At 43.2% G+C, this 21,182-nt stretch overlaps 1 protein-coding gene across 2 annotated transcripts in view; it reads left to right on the top strand.

Annotated features, from left to right (window-relative positions):
• Window positions 1–8,859, top strand: part of GPCPD1 (glycerophosphocholine phosphodiesterase 1) — a 51,527-nt gene extending 42,668 nt beyond the window's left edge. Inside the window, exons 20-21 of one of the 2 annotated variants that reach the window (XM_044385698.3) lie at window positions 4,188–4,259; window positions 5,480–5,581. In XM_044385698.3, the coding sequence (XP_044241633.1) occupies window positions 4,188–4,212 (25 nt within the window). In that variant the 3' untranslated portion in view covers window positions 4,213–4,259; window positions 5,480–5,581. Of the gene's footprint in view, window positions 1–4,187; window positions 4,260–5,479 lie in introns of both variants that reach the window. The other variant, XM_026503059.4, reaches the window with a different exon arrangement.
• Window positions 8,860–21,182: the final 12,323 nt, after the last annotated feature.

Raw genomic sequence — 21,182 nt, 5'->3', positions numbered from 1 at the left:
ATGTATCCACTCACCATATTTACTGTTGTCACTCTCTGCTAAGACACCTCATTTCTCATGTGGCTTATTGGAGTCCGTCTGCTGACTGTCCACTCCTCTATCTCTGCCTCCTTGCTATCTGTTCTCAGCACAGCAGCCAGGGAGGAGCCTGTTCTAACTGAAGTCAGATCCTGTTATTGCTTAAAACTCTCCAACGGTTCTCTTTGTCACCTAGAGTAAAATCCAAGGTCCTTCCAAGGCCCCACATGAGCTGATTCCCATCTTTCTTCCTCCAGCTCCCACCCCAACACACCCACACAAACATAAGCTCCACGAGGACAGGCTCTTTGCCTGTTTTGTTCTCTCTTGTATCTCCAAAAGTTAGAACAATGTGTGATACACAGTAGGGGTTCAAATATTTGTTGAAAAAAAGTTTTTTCCTTTTTTTTATAATCTCCCTAGGTGTTTTTGATAACAAGCTTGAGAGCCACTAATCTGAGAGACAAAAAGATGGCTTAATATAAAGGAATGTTGGGTTTGAAGGGATGTCATTTAGTCTGCTGGGGGTTAACAGGCTTGCTAATACTTGAGCAATATCGTATAAAGAGTAAGTGATGAAGTTCTTACCAGGCCTGCTTTAGAAAATACTTTCCTTGGGTTTAGTTCACTTTACTGTTTGTCTTATATAGTTAATATCACTTATAATAGACAATTCCAACTCACTAAAGGAAGATAAAATCTTTACAGTAACCATTTGAAACAAGTGCTGGCTTTAGCAAAATTTTTGAAGAATATTTCTTTGAGGAGGAGGAAGGAATGATGGCAAATATTTTCAGGCAAGAAAATGTGAGACATATACTATATATGACTTTGTAGGGTGTACAGATTTTAGACAAATCCTTTGAAGGGCCTTACTTGGTTGGAGCCAAACTGTGACATGTAATGGAGAACAGGAAGATACTTTGTGATATAAAAGGCCCTGAAGAAAGTGAGTTCTTCCTGGCTCACAGTCAATAAGAATACTTTTATTTTTATTTTTTTTAAAGATTTTATTTATTTATTTGACAGAGAGAGAGACAGCCAGCGAGAGAGGGAACACAGGCAGGGGGAGTGGGAGAGGGAGAAGCAGGCTCCCAGCAGAGGAGCCTGATGTGGGGCTCGATCCCAGGACTCTGGGATCACACCCTGAGCCAAAGGCAGACACTTAACAACTGAGCCACCCAGGCACCCCAATATGAATACTTTTAAAGAGGAAGCATCGAGTTGGTTTTATAGTGGCTAAGTTTGCTTTGACAGGTTTTGAGTTTTAGGCAGAAGCAATAGCGTGACTCAGGGCAGGACTGTGTTGAAGGTATGGAAGACATTGAGGAGACGGCTCAGGACGGGGTGTTTACCCTTGAAAGTTTTTTTTTTTTTTTAACGTTTTAATCAAAAGAGCTCTGTGTGTGTGTGTGTGTGTGTGTGTGTGTGTGTGTGTGTATGCAATGTTTACAATAAAAACCAGCAGTCCCTATGCCTATCCCGATTTTCATCGTTTTTAGCGAAGTTCCTGGGCCCAAATGTTTTTGTATTTTTTTTAAGAGAGAGCGTGCGAGTGGCACGTGTAAGCACGGGGTGGGGGTCAGAAGGAGAGGGAGAGAACCTTAAGCAAGCTCCATGCTCAGTGTGTGGAGCCTGACTCGGGGCTCAGTCTCATGACCCTGAGATGACAACCTAAGCCAAAGTCATGCTTAACCAATTGAGCCATCCAGGTGCCCCGCCCTCATGTTTTTTTAAATCTGTTTCTTCTGGTACTTAATGTGCTTATGCTATTATTTTTTTTAATATCAAATCTAGACATCATAGAGAAGGTTTTGAACGATTAGTGATTTTTGGAGCCTTTGATCTGTTTTACGTTGGGGAGAATCATTGATGAGAAGTGGGTATTTTAGTTGGTCAAAACTGATTTATTCTTTTATAAAGGCAGTGACACATTGTAGATTTTACATTTAATCCTGGTTTTGTGCTATGTTTGATTTGCTGATATTTGGGGTTTTGCATTTGTGATAATGAGTAACATGACCTTTAATTTACCTTTCTCAACTGGTTGTTGTCTCATTTTGGTATGGGGAAGGTACTTGCCTCATAGAGTAATTAGGCAATATTTCCTCTTTTTATAAAAAAAATTACTGGGTCTGCTCAAATGATTAAAAAATAAATCTAGTAACAGACACCCATGTTTAAAGTAAAGAACATTATTAGATTTGAAGTCTCCCATATGCCTCTTCCTAATTCAGTTCCGTTATCTCCTCCCTCAGATATAACTGCTTATCAAATTACTATTCTCATAGTAAAAATTTTTAATTTCTGTTACTAAATAATATACCATTCTTTAAACTTTATTTATACTTTTTTCCCACTTGTTATATAATGTTCTTAAAATTAATCTATTTGTTGTATATAGCTATAATTCATTCATATTTGTGGCTATATAATATTCATGATTATGTTTCTTTCACAATTTATTCTGTATGAGAACATTTAGGTAGTTGCCAGGTTTTTGCTTTTGCAGTGCTTGCTGTAAACGCTGTTGAACCAGGCCTTCTGGAATACATGTGTACAGTTTCTCTAGGGCAATGACTTTCAAACCTTTTTGACCCAACCCAGTTAGAAATGCATTCTGCATTGTGACGCGGTGCACACGTCTGCAAGTATGTACCTGAAACAGAATTTTAAAAATAATGGCCCTTGGATATTTTCTATTTGTATGTGTACTTTTGAAATGCTAGTCCATTTTGCCACTGGCCTTCACCTTTTTAAATGCTAGTCTTAACTTTGCAAACGTGTTTTGCAACCCATCATAAGGCATCTGTCTATGGATCAGGTATTGGAAGTACATCAGGAATCGGGTCCTCTGGAGTGGGTGGTTCTGTATTCTTTGGTTCTGTACCCATTGTAGCCTGCTGTCAGTTCTCAGGAGTAGGCCAGTGCATAGTAAACTGTCAGGTGGACGTCCGGACATCAGCACATGGTTAAGACAAGCCACATACTCTGATTCAGGCTCACTCGGGCACTCAGTCCTTAGGCTATGGTGCTAGTTGAGTGGCAGCGGCTGTCTTGGAGTGAGAGTCCTTCACACGCCTGCCTTTTCACTCAGACTGCTCCAGTGTAGACTCACTGACTTATTTGGGTACCGCTGTCATCCTGAGCGAAGACTGCTCCCTGACCGTTCCTGTGTCAGAGCTCCCATCTCCTGTAGTCCTGATCTTTTTCGCTTTCCTGTCATTTTTATGGAACACATCTTTTAGCATCTTCTTGAGCAAGGAGGACATAAGGAAGGTACATGTTTGGTCTTGCATGCCTGGAAGTATTGCTGGGCCTAAAATTTCATGTTAGAAATCATCATCTTGTAGGGTTTTAGAAGCATTTCTCCGCTGCATTCACAGTTTCAGTGTTACTGTGAGGAGTGTGAAGCCATGTTGATTCTCGTTCCCGCACGTGTGATTTCTTCGTTTCCTATCTGGAAGCTTGCAGAGTCGTCTTTTTGACACCAGTGCTGAAAAATTTCATAGAGATGGATCTTGGTGTGGGTCTGGTTTCATCCCTTGTGCTGGGCACACAGCAGCCCATTTAATCTGTTGCTATATGTCCTTGAAGATGCAAAGATTTTGTGAATTATTCTTTGATTTTTGTCTCTTCTGGGTTTTTTCCTTCTGCCTTTATAGAAATCCTTTAGTTGACATACTAGTCACTCTTGGGCCAGACTTCTAATTCTCTTATGTTTTCTCCTATTTTCTACTTTTGTCTTTTTCTCTACTTTAAAAGATTTCACCAGCCTTATCATCCACCGTTTGATTGAGTTTTTTCTTTTTTCCTCTGAGTGCTTTTTTCCTCTGAATGCTTTTTTCCTCTTTATATAACATCCTGTTTTGGTTCAGTGAACTATTTCTGTGAGGGCATCGAGGACTTTTTTTTTTTTTTTTTTTTTGTCTTTGGCATTTTCTTCTCTTTGACTCACTATCTTACATGTTAGAAGCTTTCCTTAGTTGTTTGGAAATCTTTGGCTGCTTCTCATGGTAAGAAATTGGGATCTAAAAAGCTTGTTGGAGGCTCTGAGTGTGTGAAGTGGGGCTTGTTAACTTGGATTTCACTGTGGGGTGATCTGGGTGGCCTGTTTGGTCATACTTCTGATGTCAGTAGATTTAGAACTTTACTTTTTGGCTGACCAGATTCCTCACAGAAGAATCTATATAAACTACCTAGAGGATCCAGCTCTGGCTCCCAGGGTTCTTGGGATTCAGGTAAGGGAAGAGAGCTGGGGAAGGGAGGGCATGTCTCTGAATTTTGCATGTGTTATATGTATGGACTGTCTCTAATTCCCCTGGTGCTGGTGGCTTTTGTAAAATGCCCACACCCTCCCTCACCTGGTCATCCAGTCCTCCATTCCGAGAGATTTCCTGTTAAGTTCTCGAAATCAGCCTAAGTGGGGGAGCGGGGTGCGGACAGACTCCGGGGCAGGAAGTTAGGAGGAAGGGAGGTGCTTATTGCTGCTCAGAGCCTTCACTCACCCTCCCTGTTTTAGCTGCCCCCCTCCCCCCTTCCCCAGTTCTAGGGGAATCTGGCGCTGCTTTTAACTCAGCCTTTTCATGTTTTCCACTACTGGCTTGTGATTTGGCCTTTTCCGTCCTGCTCACTGAAACACTTCGTTATTGCCTATGCATCTGTTTTCCAGCTTCCAAAATTTTGTTGCTGTGTCTCTGTTTTTTTTTTTTTTCCCCATATGCATGGATTCTTTTTTAATCCCTTTATTTTCTTTTTAACGGGATATACAGGAAAAGTATTTGCTTCTGTTTTCGGTCTGATATCTTGACCCAGGGGTCACTTCTCATTCTCTAGAAATTCTTTCCTACCGTGATGTCACCACGACCTCTGTTGTAGTAGCACCTCACATGAGTTGCCTGGCCTCACATTTAGGCCTGAAAGGCCATCCTCTCTCTGCTGATGGGCAGTGCCGTGCTGCCGTTGTCACATGGGGCTTTTTCTGGCCTCTCAACTATGGGTCCCTCGGCCTGGGCTGCACAACTTTAGGACGGTTCTCACAGTGCAGATCTTCAGTGCTTTGAAGTCACAACTGGGTATGAATTCCAGCTCTGACTCTTAATAGCTTCCCATCTGTAAAATACAGCATTGCCGACTGATCGGCTTGGAGAGAAGATACCCGAAGAATCAATCACTAGTAAACTACAGGTTTATTTCGTTTTCTGATTCAGTTGCTTTGTAATCCGTTCTTCATTATGGACACAAAAGGAAATGCCACTATTCTGCATTGTTGGAAAGGTGGAGGAGATGTATTTTTAAATTGAACTGATACTTAGGTCTTTTAAAAGGGAGGGGGGCGATTGTGCTATGGCTGTTCCAGGCATTCTGTAATCAAATCATCCTGAAAAGGCGAAGTCAGACAGGTCTTAAGTAAACCATAAAATTACACTATTTTATGTGTTTTGTGTTTGTTTCATCATAGGATATATGATTGGATGCCTGAACAGCCAAATATATTCCAAGTGGAGCAGTTGGAACGCCTGAAGCAAGAATTGCCAGAGCTTAAGAGCTGTTTGTGTCCCACTGTTAGCCGCTTTGTCCCCTCGTCTTTGTGTGGGGAGCCTGATATCCATGTGGATGCCAACGGCATCGATAGCGTGGAGAGTGCTTAGTTTCTGTTGGGCAGAGGCCATCTGGGGGCAAGCACCGCTGCTCTGGTATTCACTTTCCAATGAGTATCGTTTCTGTATGCCTTCTCGGTGTCTCAGTCCAATGAAGCAATAATGAAGTATTTCACTCTTTCACTGCGATTCTTGCTAGAATTTCAAGTATGCTATTTAAATCACTTGGCCAGGTATAATTACCAGTCAGTCTCTTCACAATGAGAAAATTTATTGGTCGGCAAACATATTATATTAAACTAAATATATAAACATATAACGTTAAACAGATGTTCATTAAAAGCATAGCGCTTTGAAGTTAACTCTAATAATAAATATTTTATATTTGCAGTTCCTACAGCTTTCATTTGATCAGATCCGAAACATTTAGCACTTGAGGAACATGACTATGCATAATTATACCTGACCACGGAAAAAATAAGTACCTCAAATGCATGCATTTGCACTGGTGATTCCAACTGCACAAATCTTTGTGCCATCTATGTATATATGTATTTTTTACATGGATTGACATGCACAGACACCATTTTCATCAGTATGAACCTTGAGGCTGCTGCCATTCTCCCACTTAACCAAACCAATGCCTGTGTAAACAGCCTGGAGGTGATCCTTGAAAACTTGTTTCATAAGTCTTTCCGAAGTTGTTTTGCATAAATGTTAGAAGTTTCAAAATGCTGCAGGGTAATTTAATGTATAAAATATTAGAAGTATGTACCGCATACTTAATAGAGTAGATCATAATGTATAAATCTATTCAGTGCATGCTTTAGGTTTTAAGCATGAGATTGTACACGTTTACTGTAAGTCCTTGCATCTGTGGTGCTAGGTGAGTGTGAGAAGGTGTCAAGGACTGAAAATCTTTTGTTCCCTTAAAAAAAAAAAAAAAAAACCCTGTTTGTAGGCGTTTTCAGTATGCTTATTTTAAGTGTCTCTCACTACCTATTACACACCGTTGCTTTGTGGGTTTGTTTTGTGTGTTGTGCAGTAGTTAAATCTCCATGCAGAAAAATAAATGTCCTGAATTCTCATATTGGTATTCTTTATTGGTTAATGTACATCAGGCATGTAATTTATTTAGAAATGTAGAAGACCCTTCTAAATGTGTATGTGTGGCTTTAGGATTATACTAGGGTTTCTTTCATTAGATGCTGATTGTTTTGGCATAACTGTAACTTAAGAATGAATGTTAAATAAAATATACAGATTTATTTTCTTCCTTATAAAACAAAATTTCAAGAAGGTATTACTTTTATAGAATTGATTCTCTAATACTGTTATGAGAAGTTGGAATTTAGGAATTGGAATCCTACCCTAAAGTTATGGTTTATTTGCATCTACCTTTTACTGCACGTCCTTCACTAGGCAATTTATTCATGCATTGATGTATTTTAGCACTAGCTGAAAACCTAAGACTTGGAATTACACGTTGTATCTTTTTATTTTTTAAGCCAATCAATGCAATTGTGGTTCAGTCTTAATTGTGTGAAGACAGGCTTTGAAATCCTATGGTGTTGTGCTGTAACACCGATATTAATGGAAAAGAGTTTAGGAAGTGCAGTCTTCTGCAAGGGTTCTATATACTTTTCCCACATTGAATGAGATTTTCCAATGCTTTGGTGTGAGTTAGGCAGTTTTAGAAAACTCCTAAAAAAGAATTCATTTTCTTTGTCTACAGACCTTTGTACAACACAGTGACCGTTACTTTATGGTAACTTGATTAGCCATTGCGTTCCTGGTCTTGCGTGTTTGCTGTCCTCCCCTATGCCTTTCCATCCAGTGGCAGTGCAGCTCCATGCTGAAGACTCACAGATCATTAAGGGAAAGGAGAGGTGATGGGAGGGTGTTCCCCAAACAGTGTAATTTGCTGTGAAGAGCTTACAAGGACTGGTTATGCCCCAGACAGAACCTCACTGCTCCCTTTCTTTCCTGTCCCTTCCCTACCTTACAAACCAGGGTTAGCAGACAGTTAAAGCATAGCGAGCAGTAGCCCCTTTCCTAGAGGACTAAGTCCAGATTTCCATATCACTAGCTGTTAACCTGTACACTCTGTACCCATGGGAGGCCCTGGCCACGCCATGCTCCTACACTATTCCCTGTCTGTAGCCATGTGCCCTCTGCCTGGAGGCCCTCTGCTCCCCACAGACACTCTTCCTGCCAGACTCCTTTCTCCTGAGCCGTCAGCCTCTCTTGAGTTCTTGCGGAAACTTCTGCGGAAGGGGTGAATCCATCTTTTACTCCATAGCTGTATGTTCATACCTTGATCATGCAATGCATCCTAGTACATTCTAGGTAGGCATAGTTTGTCTCACCTACCAGGCTGCAGGCTCTTTCAAGGGCAGGGAACTTGTCTTACTCTTTTTATTTCCACAGTGCATGGAACATGGTAGAAAATCAATGTTGGAATTGTCGGGATGATATAATTTGTATCAAATGTCCTTTTGAATTAAGAGATTTAATTATGTTTACTAAGAATGTAAACTTTGGTTTACATTTCGACAGTTGGAACAGTTTGCTGATGTCAATTTTAAATGTAGAGGTATAATGTTAAAATCATTTTATATTTTCTGGAAATCGAGTGCAATGTTTGATAAAACGCCGCCATTGTTCTCTCGTGTTTTCTACTCTCTGGAATTATGTACTGTAACTGACCGGATGTAAATGTGAGGAATCCAGTTCATTCCTGTGTCGGTTGTGCCCGAGGGCTACCACGGCCACCCATTACCTCACTCCCATCGTCCCTGTGTCTCCTCCCCTCCGAACCCCATGCTTCCGCCTACCTCAGTGCTGCTTGCCCTGTCCGAAATGCCTTCTCTGTCTTCCTTCAGTGTCCAGCTCAGGGGCCACCTCCCCCATAGAACTTGCTCAGCTTTTGATCAGAATCCTGACGCAAACAAAGGCATACAGCCTCTAAATCTCACTACTTCATTTTGCAGCTGGGCTCCTAAACCCAGAAAAGTTAACGGACTTACCAGGTCTGGACTAGCACTGGGTTTTGTGATTCCTAATCCCGTGTTCTTAAACTATGCTGCCTTCTGAATTCTTGTGGCATTTGTTAGCATGTGCTTTCTATTTCCCTAAGATTGTAAGCCCCTTAAGGGCAGGGACTTCTCTGCATTTCTAGCACTGCTATAGTGTTCTCTCCTTAGTTACGAACTAGACAAATAAACGGCGGTGGCAACGATCCTAGTTTCCTAACTCAGATTGTTTCACAGTCTACATACAGTTTTGTATGGCATGCTTGGCTATGTTGTCTGGAGTGTGTGTGCCCGTGGGCATGCGTGTGCATGTGTGTTTGCATGTATACTTGTGGAGTTCTCACTTGGCCCCAGTTGTCCGGGGTCACAGACGGGTTACCGTAAACCCGTTTTCTACTCTGTGCGGAACGAGGACAATCATGGGACTAAACGGAAGATGAGGTCCAGTTTCTCCCCCAGGTCTGGCTGGCCCTTCCTGGGGTGATACACCTAAATCCTGCAGCCGGTGGTCTGGGAGCGCAGGATGTGCTGCCTTGGCTAGGACTCGGGTGACCTGAGGGCTGACTGTCCTATTAGCCCCGGCGCAGTGTCACTGCCCTTCGTGCCGTGGACTGCGTTCTGCTGCACGTGTTTACTAGTTTGGTACTCTAGGCTGGCCACGGGGTCCTGTTAATTTAGATTTGGCTATAACTCGCTCCTTTGCATTTTAGGTTTGGACTGTGTATTTTGGGGGGTAGGAACCAAAATGTACATATGAAGAACATTGCATTATTTTGTTGTTCCTGAGTGGAAATTTATTCAAATATAATCTCTTAGTTTAGTTTGAGAAATGGATTTGAAGTGTTTAAAATGCAAGAGAGCTTATGGTTAAGACCATACAAGTGTGTATTGGAGATAAGAGGAAAGGAAAATAGATTGAAGCCAGGCTCTAGAGCCCTTGCAGAACAGGGTAGAGAGAGATCAGGGTAGTCATGAAGCCACTTGGGGGCACAGCCTTTGTAAACTCAGAGGCCACGGTAGTAGTTGTGGTGTGTTCAGAGAGAATGAAGGAGCCATCCCAACAATGGAGAGGAGATTTTTTTTTACAGATTGTAAAGGAAAATGAGAGAAATGTATTTTAAAATAACGAGGAAAGTAGTATTAGTACAGGAATAATAAAAGAAGTGCAGAGATTAATTTGTCTAATCCTCCACTAAATTGGTCCAAGCATACATCTTACCGGCTCCGACCAAACACAGAAATGCAGATGGGATGAGTGAGCTTCTGAAACTTAACTTGCACATGTGCAGAGCTAAACTGTGTACTGTCACAGAAAGAAAACTCAAAGTTTAGCACAAGTCCGTCGCATGGTTTCAGGTGTGTCTCTCTGCAGCCCAGACTTCTCCCGTGAGCTCAGATTCACACATCCAGCTATCTGCCTGCATCTCCGCTTGGAGGTGTAATGGGCAGCTCACATGTATGTACCTCCAAAAAACCCTTCTTCCACTAAAACCCATCCCACCTGCTCCAGTGATCTGTGTCACAGTAAGTGACACCCAGGAGTGTTACACTAATCACAAGTTACCAATAAGAGAGAAATCATGGAACTTCATACTATGACATGTGACGGGTCAGCTGCCCATTTGTTTCTTTTCAATTAAAAAAAAAAAACCTCCACATATTCTTTTGCATAATAGCATAGAATCATCTTACCAAGTGCCAGAAAAGTTCCCTTGGGATTTTGAACAGTGTTGGACTGACTTTCTGGATTAATGTGTGGGAAGGATTCGTGTTTTAAAAATAGGAAGTCTTCTATCCAGAACACAGAGTGTGCCTCCATTTTTTCAGAATTTTTACGTCTTCCAGTAAGATGAGTTTTTTCATTTACGTGTTGTGTACTTTTTAAGGTTTATTCTTATATTTAAAAAAAACTAGTTATGAGTTTGTTTAATTCCTATCTTCTTACATATCTTCTTCAATAATAGGCAGTTAATTTTTGCTTATTGATCTCACCGGTAGCTACTCTGCTGAATTCAGTTAGAATATTTTGTTATTTAAGTGTCTGGGATTTTCTAGTTGGTTTATCATATCTGCAAATGCATTTTTCTAATTTTTAATGCAGCTTTTTCTCTATCTTATTTCAGTAACTAATAATTGTAGGCACCCTTGTTTCTTTACTGACTGTAATGGGAAATAGTATGGCTGCTGGAGTTTTTAGTAGATGACCTTTATCAAATTAAGAAAATGCCTTTTTCTTCTTGATTTGCTAAAGGATCTCTCCCCCCCCCCCCCCAGCCCCACTCCACCCCCAAGGGATAGGTGTGGAATTTATTCAGTGAGTTTTTGAGGAGTTAGAAAACAACCATAGTTTTTCCACTTATCTGTTAATTTTAATGGAGTGAATGATGCTGATATATTTTCTAATGTTGAATTACCCTTCAATAATTGGCATAAAACCTATTAATATTTTGACAGCGATTGGCTGATTCATTTAGGATTTATTATCTATATTCATAAATGAGGTTGAATTAGTTTTCTTCTGCTATTTATGCCTAGTTCTAAAGAACATTAGGATAGCCTTATAAAGGCAGTTGAGTTGGCCCTTCAGGTTTTTCTGTCGTGGAACAGTGTGTATAATGTTAGTATCCTCTGTCTGTTCGTTGATGGTTTGATAAGCGCTCCTATAAAACCGTGTGCATATTTTCCAGTGTTTTTGTCCTGCCCTCACAGTTTCTTCTTTAGTTATAGCCTGTTCATGTTCTCTGCTTTTTTTATTAAATTTATATTTTTGGGGAAAACCTGCCAGTTTTCCTAGATTTAAAAAAAATTACTTGTCCAGCTGTGTGTTGTATTTAGTGTGTATTAGTGTGTGTATATATTATATAATATGTATAATATAATTGTAATATATATATACACATACTAAATACTGGATATCATATATGTAAACTCTGTTAATGCGACCACTTTTTCATTCTTATTATTTTCTTCGGCATGAAACGGAGTTATCCTTAATTAGATTGCCAAAGATCTTTTTTTTTTTTTTTAAACCAGGCTTTAGTAGCTTTGTTTTTTTTTTATAATGATTTTTTATTATATTATATTAGTCACCATACAGTACATCCCCAGTTTCCGATGTAAGGCTCGATGATTCATTAGTTGTGTATAACACCCAGTGCACCATGCAATATGTGCCCTCCTTACTACCCATCACCGGCCTATCGCATTCCCCCACCCCCCTCCCCTCTAGGCTTTAGTAGTTTTGAGCAGTGTTTTTACTATTTCATTAATTACTGCTCTTAAATTTAGTGTGTAAAGTTCTACCTGATTTGGATTTATTTGGTACCTTTCCTTGCTTCTTGAGTCGAATCTACCTTAGTATTAAAAACAGTTCTGGTTCTATAACAACAGAATAATAGAGTTGACTTTGGAAAAACACTGTTTTAGTAGATCAAGAACTTTATTTTCTGAAAAAAAAAAAAGTCTATATAAGGAGCTGTTGTTTCTGTGATTGAACTGAATTCCCTTATATTGTAATTCAGTGAAGCATAACCATGATCAAATATTTGTTGAGGGCTTGGTTGGGAGAATAAAGCAACTTCTGTCTTCAGCGTGCTTATTATTTAGTTGAGGTATTATATGTTTTAAAAAATGCAAGATTGTACAGCGGTTGTCCAAGAGAGCAACAGAAGGAGTCACTAAGCTTGAGCCTGGTATTAGCTCATTTAATGACAGATAAGCCCTACCACTTCCACTGCAGAGGACATGGCTCTGCTTTGACCTGTTCTTGTTCTCCTAATTGAGCTGATTTGAAGGTAGGGCTCCTTGGCTAAACACACTTGAGATGCCTGTCGGATGTGTGTGTGAGGGGGGAGGGGAGGACATGATCGATTTCCTCAGTGTTGTCTTCCAATTCACTTGTTCACTTTCACGGTATCTAGCTTACTCTTTATTGAATTTTACATATTAAATATTTTGTGTTTCTTTTTTTTTTAATGGAAGTGTAACGTCCATTTATGTCTTTTAAAATTTGCAAGCTATTTCATTTTATCCTATACTTTTCAGGCTTTTCTGGAATGAATTCTTGTTCTGATTTTGTTGGCCATTTTTCTTGTCATTGTTTCCTCGTGTGTTTTGGAGTTTTGGTATGCAAGCTCATGGGGGGTTTTTTGTTTGCTTATTTCCCTCTTCCATCCTCTCTGGTGGTCTGGTGGTTGCCTCCCTTAGGAGCTCTGTGATCTCAGTCTAAATCCAGGTATATGATTGCACCTGGCAGTTAATACCCAGAGGACAGTGGGAACATTTGTACCCGTCCCACAGTCACCTGGTACATCATTTTGATTTCTGGTCCAAGGAGGTTTTGCTATTTTATTTATTTTTGTTTGTTTTCTCTTTGTGGCTCACCCATTTTTCCTGTGTATTTGGAGCAAGGATTTGTTTGGTGTTTTGTTTTGTTTTGGCACAAACTCACCAAATCATCGTACAGAGTTCAACATTCCCACCGTCCCAGAGGATTGTGGCATAGGTTCCTCCTCCCCAGAGGGTGCCAGAGTGTGGTGTGTGTGGTGGACGTTTATGGTTGTCTGGCTGCCCGGTGCCCAACTCCTACTTTTGGGAGCAGTATTCTGGTGGGTGTGGGAGATGTTCTCTCTCCTCTGTTGGGTACAGTCTTTGGGGACCTGTAAAATATAGTGTCCTCCTTTCCTCCAGCCAGGGACTAGGTGCGTGAACAAAGCCAGGCCAGCTGGACCCTGGACTCTCTCCTGCATCACTGTATATTAATCAGCACAACCAAAGGATAGAATAAGTGCTTAGACTGTTTCCCTTCTAGAGCAACTCCAGTTCCCACAGTGAAGCCCATAGGATCTTCCTGCTTGCTCCTTTGGACCTATGCTCAGGCCTTCCCTTCAATTCTGTGAGGTCACCTACATCCCTCTAGTAAACTCCTTCCTTCTAACATTAGAGGCAAATTTTGTTGCTTAATGCCCAGGAAAACTGGACTGATGGCGTGTACCCTTACAGATGTGTACGTACCTGCGTAAGTGCTCACATGTCATTTCTACATGCTATGCTTTACCGTACAGCAGTTCGCGTTTTCTTCACACGTCAGATACCTCGTGTGCTTGCCATTAAACAGGAAGCGCTAAGTAATTCGAGTAGGCTCTAATCTGACCTGGTATGGGGATAAATGAACAACGGGGTAACCAGGCCGGTGTCATGGTGGAGCAGGGCCCCAGCCTGTGCTGTCGCTGCCTTGTGAGCAGTGTGGCTAGAGTGACTTCTGTCTCTGCTCACGGATGCTCTGCTTCCCGTGTCGCCTCCCAGTCCTGGCTCTGGCCATCCTGAGCCTGAGCCCTCGTCTCCTGACACACCTCTCAACCCACCGTCTCAGAAGGCACTTACACTCTCTTCATGGTGTCCGCTTTTACTGTTTTTTTATATTTTGCTTCTTCCTTCCTGCAAGAGCAGTTCAATGGCCCAAGCCTTTCCTGAATACCCTAGCCTACAGGGCAGTGCCTTCCCCCCCAACCCCTGAATTCCCGGAGTAGCTGACAGCTGTTCACTTGACAGTTGTTTGCCTTGTTACTTGTGTGTCTGAGTCCAGGATATAAAGAACACCGACGTTGCTTTGCCGGCATGTTCGAGAGGCTTATCGTCGTGCTTGATACACATACACTTACCTTCTGTCTTATGAGTGCCCATCGTGGCATTAAATTCGCACTGTTCCATCCATTAAGTGAGCAGATCCCGTACTCGTGCAGGAAATTTATTTCATTTCCCAACCCCAAAGGTAAAGAAGAAGCCAGCTGCCCAAAAAAAGATTTGACTCCACTTTTGCCTCAAAAAATCTTCTGAAGCCAGTTTTTTCCGTGGCTGATTCTAGTTCTTAAGGAGTAGTCAGAAACTTTCTTATGAGTTGTGAATTGGAGAGACCAAGGTCCTGAACGTCCTCAAGGACTGGAGCCGGGGACCTCTGGTTACAGATCGGGCCCTAAGGGTAGCCCATGGGAATGTCTTCTTTATAGCACACATGGAGAACTTTCTTTATTAATAAATTTCTTGTTTTGGTAGCAAGGAGACTCAGATACTTTAATTTCTGAGAACTAAGAAAGCCAGAATCAGCCTAACATCAGTCAGAGGTGATAATAGTCTCTTGAGAATTTCTCAAATGGCCAGGGGTTCAGCAATATAGTAATATTTAAATATTTAATACTTTTATAACAGGCGAAATCGTTTTGTAGTGATGTTACTTAGTTAATATCCATAGGAAATGAACTGAGATGAATATACTAAGTCTCTGAGAAAAGGTACTAATACTCTGAAGATGAGAATGGTGAATGGCTGCTTTCTGCCATAAACAACCAAGAAGAAAAGATGTAAAGAATTGGAACGGGGTTTATATTGTCAGTAAGAAAGGTTTTCCTCTTGTAAGTTATTAAACATGAACAGATAGCAGTTTGTTAATTAGTGGGCTACTCTGGGCTGAAGCATTAAAATCTCTTATGACCAGTAAAACAAGAGAATGAACAATGACTGGATTTTCCTGTGACCTTATGTTTGAGCTGTTTTCGTGGTTTAATATACAATTACCATACAACCGGCCATTCCCTCCTAGTTGTTTATCACAAGAAGTGAAAGCCTGTGTCCACATAAAGCCTTGAATGCTTATAGCAGCATACCTGTGAGAGTCCCAAACTGGAAACAACCTGTGTGTCCATTAACAAGTGAATGGGTATAAAAATTGAGGCATATCCATACAATAGAATACTTTTCATCAGTACAAAAGAACAAACTATTAATGCAACATTATAGCTGAATCTCAAAAATAATTTTACAGAATATAAGAAGCAAAAGTTCATGCCATTTAAATCCACTTACATAAAATTCTAGAATATGAAAACTTACGTAACAGAAAGCAAATCGGTGAGTACGGAGGAGTGGGGGTGAAGTGGGGAGGGAGGAATGGGTTACGGAGGCTTGGGGAGATTTGGGGCCATGAGAGATATGCTCAATATATTGATTGGAAGTGCTTGTCTTTAAAAACAAAAAAATTATCCTTTGTACCCTAGCTCCATCTAAATAAACTAGTGGTGTTTGGAGGATAAGCCAGATCTCCCCGGAAAGGCTTTAGAACAGATTCGAGATCACAGTGTTGCTGTAAGGTGGCAAATATCCATCATGTCCATACAGGGAGGGGGGGCTCGTGTTTGGGCCGGCCAGCGGGCTCGCGGGTGTTGCTCGCTGGTGGTGGCAATCACAGAGGGCCTCTGCCCGAGGTATCAGCTTTTCTCCCCTCTGGCTTCATTGATTCCCTTGGGCAGAAAAGAACCGGGAGGACCCGTTCCTGGAAAGTAGGGGCCAGGATGCTATTCTGTAAGGCATCAGCTTGTTTGGGAGTTTAACTAAACTCACTGAGATAAGGACCCATATACGATTTGGCTTCAGGTGTTTGGAACCCATACTCACATAGCAAAAGTGAACGAACATAACCCGGCAGTTTCCCATGAAGGGGAGACCCTAGTTGAAATCGACTTGTAGGAAAACAATTTTTTTTAATTTCCAAAGTGATTTATTATTTAAAAATGGAAAATAGAAGAAAACAAAAAACAAATATTACACAAGTCTACTACCCAAATATTACCATTATTATAATTTGGTATACTATGTATTTCTAGTCCTTTTTCTATGCAAATAGTACATATTATTTTTAGTAAAATTGTGGATCTTTTTTATTTTTTCGACTTAATATATAATGAAAAATTGGACTCCTTCCAGAAAGATGGACTAGACAGATGTCCCATATTCTTGCTGCTAGTACAACTAAAAATCCTCAACATTCTATGTATAACAAACATAAGAAGACCCAAAGGTGGAGAGAAGACAGATTGGTTAGGGACCTAAGGACTCCAGGAACTCCATGGTGGTGAGTTCCCCAGGTTTTCTTTTTGCCTCATCTATCCCAGATAATACCAGAGAAGCTGGCAACCAGGAAACACCAACAAGTATAGAAAAAAAACCAAAAACAAACCAAAACAACAGCAAAGCCTACTCTCCAGCCCAAGAACCAGGAAAAGGGCGGGCTAGCAAGACAAATCTTTCAGGCAGTAACTGCTCTATTCCAACCAAATGCCATGCGAAAGGCTGCAGCCCCATCCGGCCCCCGTCCCCCAACCAGTAAAGACCAAGTGGAGAGCCTAGATCTCACCCCTGCCAGGCTGAAACTGCCAGCATGGGGTCCAAGAAGGCCTAGTGGGGAACCTGTCCTCCACCCCCATTTGCAATAATGAGACACCGCTCTCCTTCCTTTCTGGGATGGAGGCAGAAGAGAGCCAGGAGAATCCGGGTTTTCAGAGCTGTGCCGCGGTAACGAGGCTGCTCGCAGTGCAACACTGCACAGGGAAATGTATGTGATGATATGTAATGACGTATGGAGGTTGAAAGATTAACCATGCACAAGTTTATCGAATGAATGAATTAATTAAAAATATAAACTTTGGGGACCTAAAAAATGAAAATGATTATAAATGTGCACACATGAATTTTATAGGGCATGGGGCCAGCTCCACAGGCAGGTCCTGTCTGAAAAAACGAACAGGACACCAATGTCACTTATTTCTCCTCCGAGTCAATGCCACGCTGTTCGTGGGGTCCTCTTCTCGAAAATGCTGAATGAGTGTGAAAGGACAAAAATTTGGGACTGCCTCCTTCCTCCCTGGAACTCATTCTTTGTCAGCCTTTGCTGATGTCAGTTACAAAACACTAGTAATTCTCAAGGAAGGAGGAAAATATCCGTCTCCGTCCCTCTCCCGTCTCTGAGGACTTTACCTCCTCCTCATTCATTAAATCAATGGCAAATGTCAAGGTAGCTGATCAGCTGTCATGGAGTCAAACCTGCTTCTTTTGGAGGGACCCAGATCTCTGAGCTGAGGTGGTCTCTGCTGCCTTTGCTGCTGGAGAGAGTGGCCTGCACACCGGGCAGAGGGACAAGGCCGTCGCTACCCCCCCCCCCCCCCAAACCCGCCGGCTGCCCTTGGCTGTCTCTGCGGAAGCCGATTCCAGAGAAGGGGGATTCAGTCCAGGTTAGCAGCTACCACGGTCTTCTGCGGGGAAGAGAAGAGCTGACTGTGTTTCACCAGAGCTCCACAAACATCTACCCCGCAGTGGGGCCCATTGGATTCCGTGCCGGGCCGAGGATAAGCCCCTGCTCGGGACACACTCTGGGTTGTGCGCGGCACAGGCTCCTCAAACGCCAAGTGTGGACCGCTCTGAGCCCAGCGCACGGCCTGGAATGAAGCGCTCTGGTCTGATGTCAGGGATGCCTGATGCCACTAATGTCCCTTCCCGCAACCTTGAAAAATCATTGTTTTTGTTTGATTGAGGCAAACCGGGTTCACATACAAAATAATAATAAAAAACAATCACTCTGGGTCAAAAAGAAGCAAGCATGTATTAATTTGCTAGAAGTGTGTAAGTAGGCTTAATATATAGAATTTTTCTATAGAACATGAAATTACAGTGACTTCTAAAGTTCGTGTTTTACCTGAATTTTCTTTTTTTTCTGATTTTTTTTTGGGGGGGGGAAGCAATATTCACATACCGCAGAAAACTCAAATGTACAAAATTTGTAATAGGAAAAGGTTTACAATTTTTTTTATTTTTTATTTTTTATTTTTTTTTATTTTTTTATTTTTTTTTAAAGATTTTATTTATTTATTTAACAGAGACAGAGACAGCCAGTGAGAGAGGGAACACAAGCAGGGGAGTGGGAGAGGAAGAAGCAGGCTCATAGCAGAGGAGCCTGATGTGGGGCTCGAACCCAGAACGCTGGGATCACGCCCTGAGCCGAAGGCAGACGCTTAACCGCTGTGCCACCCAGGCGCCCCAAGGTTTACAATTTTTTGTTTTGTTTTTTTGTTTTTGTTTTTTTGCTTGTTTGTTTTTGCCTCACAAATCATCTTAGGCAAGGGGGTGAGAAAGCAGAGGGGAAGGAGGGGAATTCCCTTCCCAGCAAGAAAGGGAAAGAAGAGAAAGCACCTCCCAGCCAGCCGAAAGGGGGAAAAGGGAGAGGGAGCGTGAGCAGGTGAGACACTCCTTGTGCCCCATTTCCTCCCCTTGAGGCGGAGTGGGCAGGTTACTGAACAAGCCCCAGAGAAGTAGGGAGAACTGTAGAACACTGGAGACCCCACTGCTGCACGGAGATGGGGTTGGGGGCAGGTTGCCCATCGCCAGTCCGGGGGCCTTGGCTGGTGAGGGGACGGCGCGGCCCTGGGAGCCACAGAAGCCTGGCCTGTAGAAGGTGGCCAGTGATGGAGGCGGAGCCCAGAAACATAGTGAACTTAAACACCGTTTGTCTGGGATGCCTGGGTGGCTCAGTCAGTTGAATGTCTGCCTCCAGCTCAGTAAATGATCCCAGGGTCCTGGGATCGAGTCCTGCTTCATGCTCCTTGCTGAGCAGGGAGCCTGCTTCTCCCTCTGCCTGCCGCTCCCCCTGCTTGTGCTTGCACTCTCTCTCTCTCTGACAAGTAAATTAAAAACAACAACAACAACATTTGTCTGTAGAGTCTTTTTCTTGGAAACACGGCTATAGGAAGATTTGCATCCAACCAGTCCTGTACCTGAGTGTGGATCAGTTTCTGGGTGCAGGTGCTGGGGCGTGTTCTCATCAGGGAGGGGGGCAGGCAGAGCGTGGTGGAGCACAGGGTATTTGGGCCTTGTCCTGCCTTCCAGAATACAGGTGTGCCAGACGGTATGGGGACAACAGCCCAGGGAAACAGATAACGGGTGTAGAGGAGGGTGTGAGAGCCAGTCAAAGAGACAAGAAACTCCTCGACAGCATCTTGCCTGATATGGCCCTGCCGCAGGAAAGACACAAGCCCCTTGTCCTCCTCTCTCTTCTTGTCCCATGACGAGAAACTCAGACTAGTATGTGCACCGCCATTCAGACTGCTCATCTGAACCCCAGGTGGGCTAGCCTGGGACTCTCCACTGCCTTGGACCCGTTGCCCAATGGGTAAATGGCATCCAAGTTTCTAAGAACCAACTCATAAGCAATCTTTTTTTTTTAAAGATTTATTTATTTATTTATTCGACAGAGATAGCGACAGCCAGCGAGAGAGGGAACACAAGCAGGGGAAGTGGGAGAGGAAGAAGCAGGCTCATAGCTGAAGAGCCTGATGTGGGGCTCGATCCCATAACGCCGGGATCACGCCCTGAGCTGAAGGCAGACGCTTAACCGCTGTGCCACCCAGGTGCCCCAACTCATAAGCAATCTTAAGCAACACAGTTTCTTGTGTCAAGTGTCTCTGTTCAAGAGGGAACTGGGGGTCTGTCTCCATGGGCTTTCAGCAAGACTGTTCTGAGAGAGAAGGGCCAAGGTTTGTGGAGGGAGCGTGATGGTCTTCTAGGATTGGTGTTGGGAGGAGGTGGGGGTGGAGAGAGAGAGAGAGGAGTCCAGGCTCCAGGCATGTTTTAAGGGCTCTGTGGGAAGTACAGGGTCTGGGTATGGCGACCTCACTCTCTCCTGTCTTGGAGAATCAGCAGGGACTCACCCGTTTCAGGGAGGGGCCCGCTGAGTGGGGTGAGCACGTCCTCCCCTCTGAAGGCATTTCATGGTTGTCTCAAAAGTGTTTGGAGTCCGACCCAACAACTCTTATCAACATATTGACTAGGTTTGAGAGGGGATGCCCTTGGCTCGAGAGGAGTCCCCCAAATGTTCGCACATCTCGCAATTTTTTTTAAGTTTGGGAAACATTAAGAAATAAGGAAGCCAGAGACTGGGGATGCCCAAAATGCAGAGGCAGTGACCCCCTGTGTGGTGCTTGTGATGCGTCCTATGGTGGAGTAAGTTGAGTATGGGCAGGGCTCCGTGCCCCTGCTCCTGGTGTCGAGGCCTCAGTTTCCCTGTGGGGTACCCTGTGGGGTGTGGGGAGTGCTCATGATTTCACATGATCCGGAGACACGCACAAGATCTTTCACCAAGTCAGTGCTGGTACCATGCCAGGCCCGGGAGCCCCCGCAGTGAGCACCGGTGACCCCCTCATGAGGCTCAACGTCTGCAACATCTCGTGCACTGGAATCCTGGGTCCAGCTGTGTGAATCTATCTGTCTGGGCCTCAGTCTCCTTATCTGAAAAACGGGGTAGTAAGTCCCAAGCTGGCGGAGGAGGGTGTAGGTTAGAGATATGTGTGCAGCACTGGGCGCAGTGAGAGATAGGTGCTGGGTCGTTAGAGACCATTGTATGGTCTGCTGATGGCTCCTGGGGGTCCCTGGGGACGCCCTGCCAGAGAGCACCCCCAGGGCGAGCATCAGGCCATGTTGTCACTCAGACTCCATCAGCGCCGGTGCAGACCGTACTGGTGACCAGCACGCCCTGGGAAAAAGGGCCGGGGGGGCGGGAGGGGGTGTCCCTTCTTCACCCTCTAAGAACAACAGCCTTGAATTATTCTCACCAGACCAGTGCGCTTCAGCTAAACCAACCGCTCTGTCCAGCCGCATTGCGCATGTGCTGCTGGAAACATCGCTGGTGCCAAGAACCGTCAAAGCCCGGCAC

The sequence above is a fragment of the Ursus arctos genome, unplaced genomic scaffold (assembly GCF_023065955.2).
Source record: "Ursus arctos isolate Adak ecotype North America unplaced genomic scaffold, UrsArc2.0 scaffold_16, whole genome shotgun sequence".
NCBI lineage: Eukaryota > Metazoa > Chordata > Mammalia > Carnivora > Ursidae > Ursus > Ursus arctos.
This window is presented reverse-complemented; position numbering and strand designations above follow the sequence as displayed.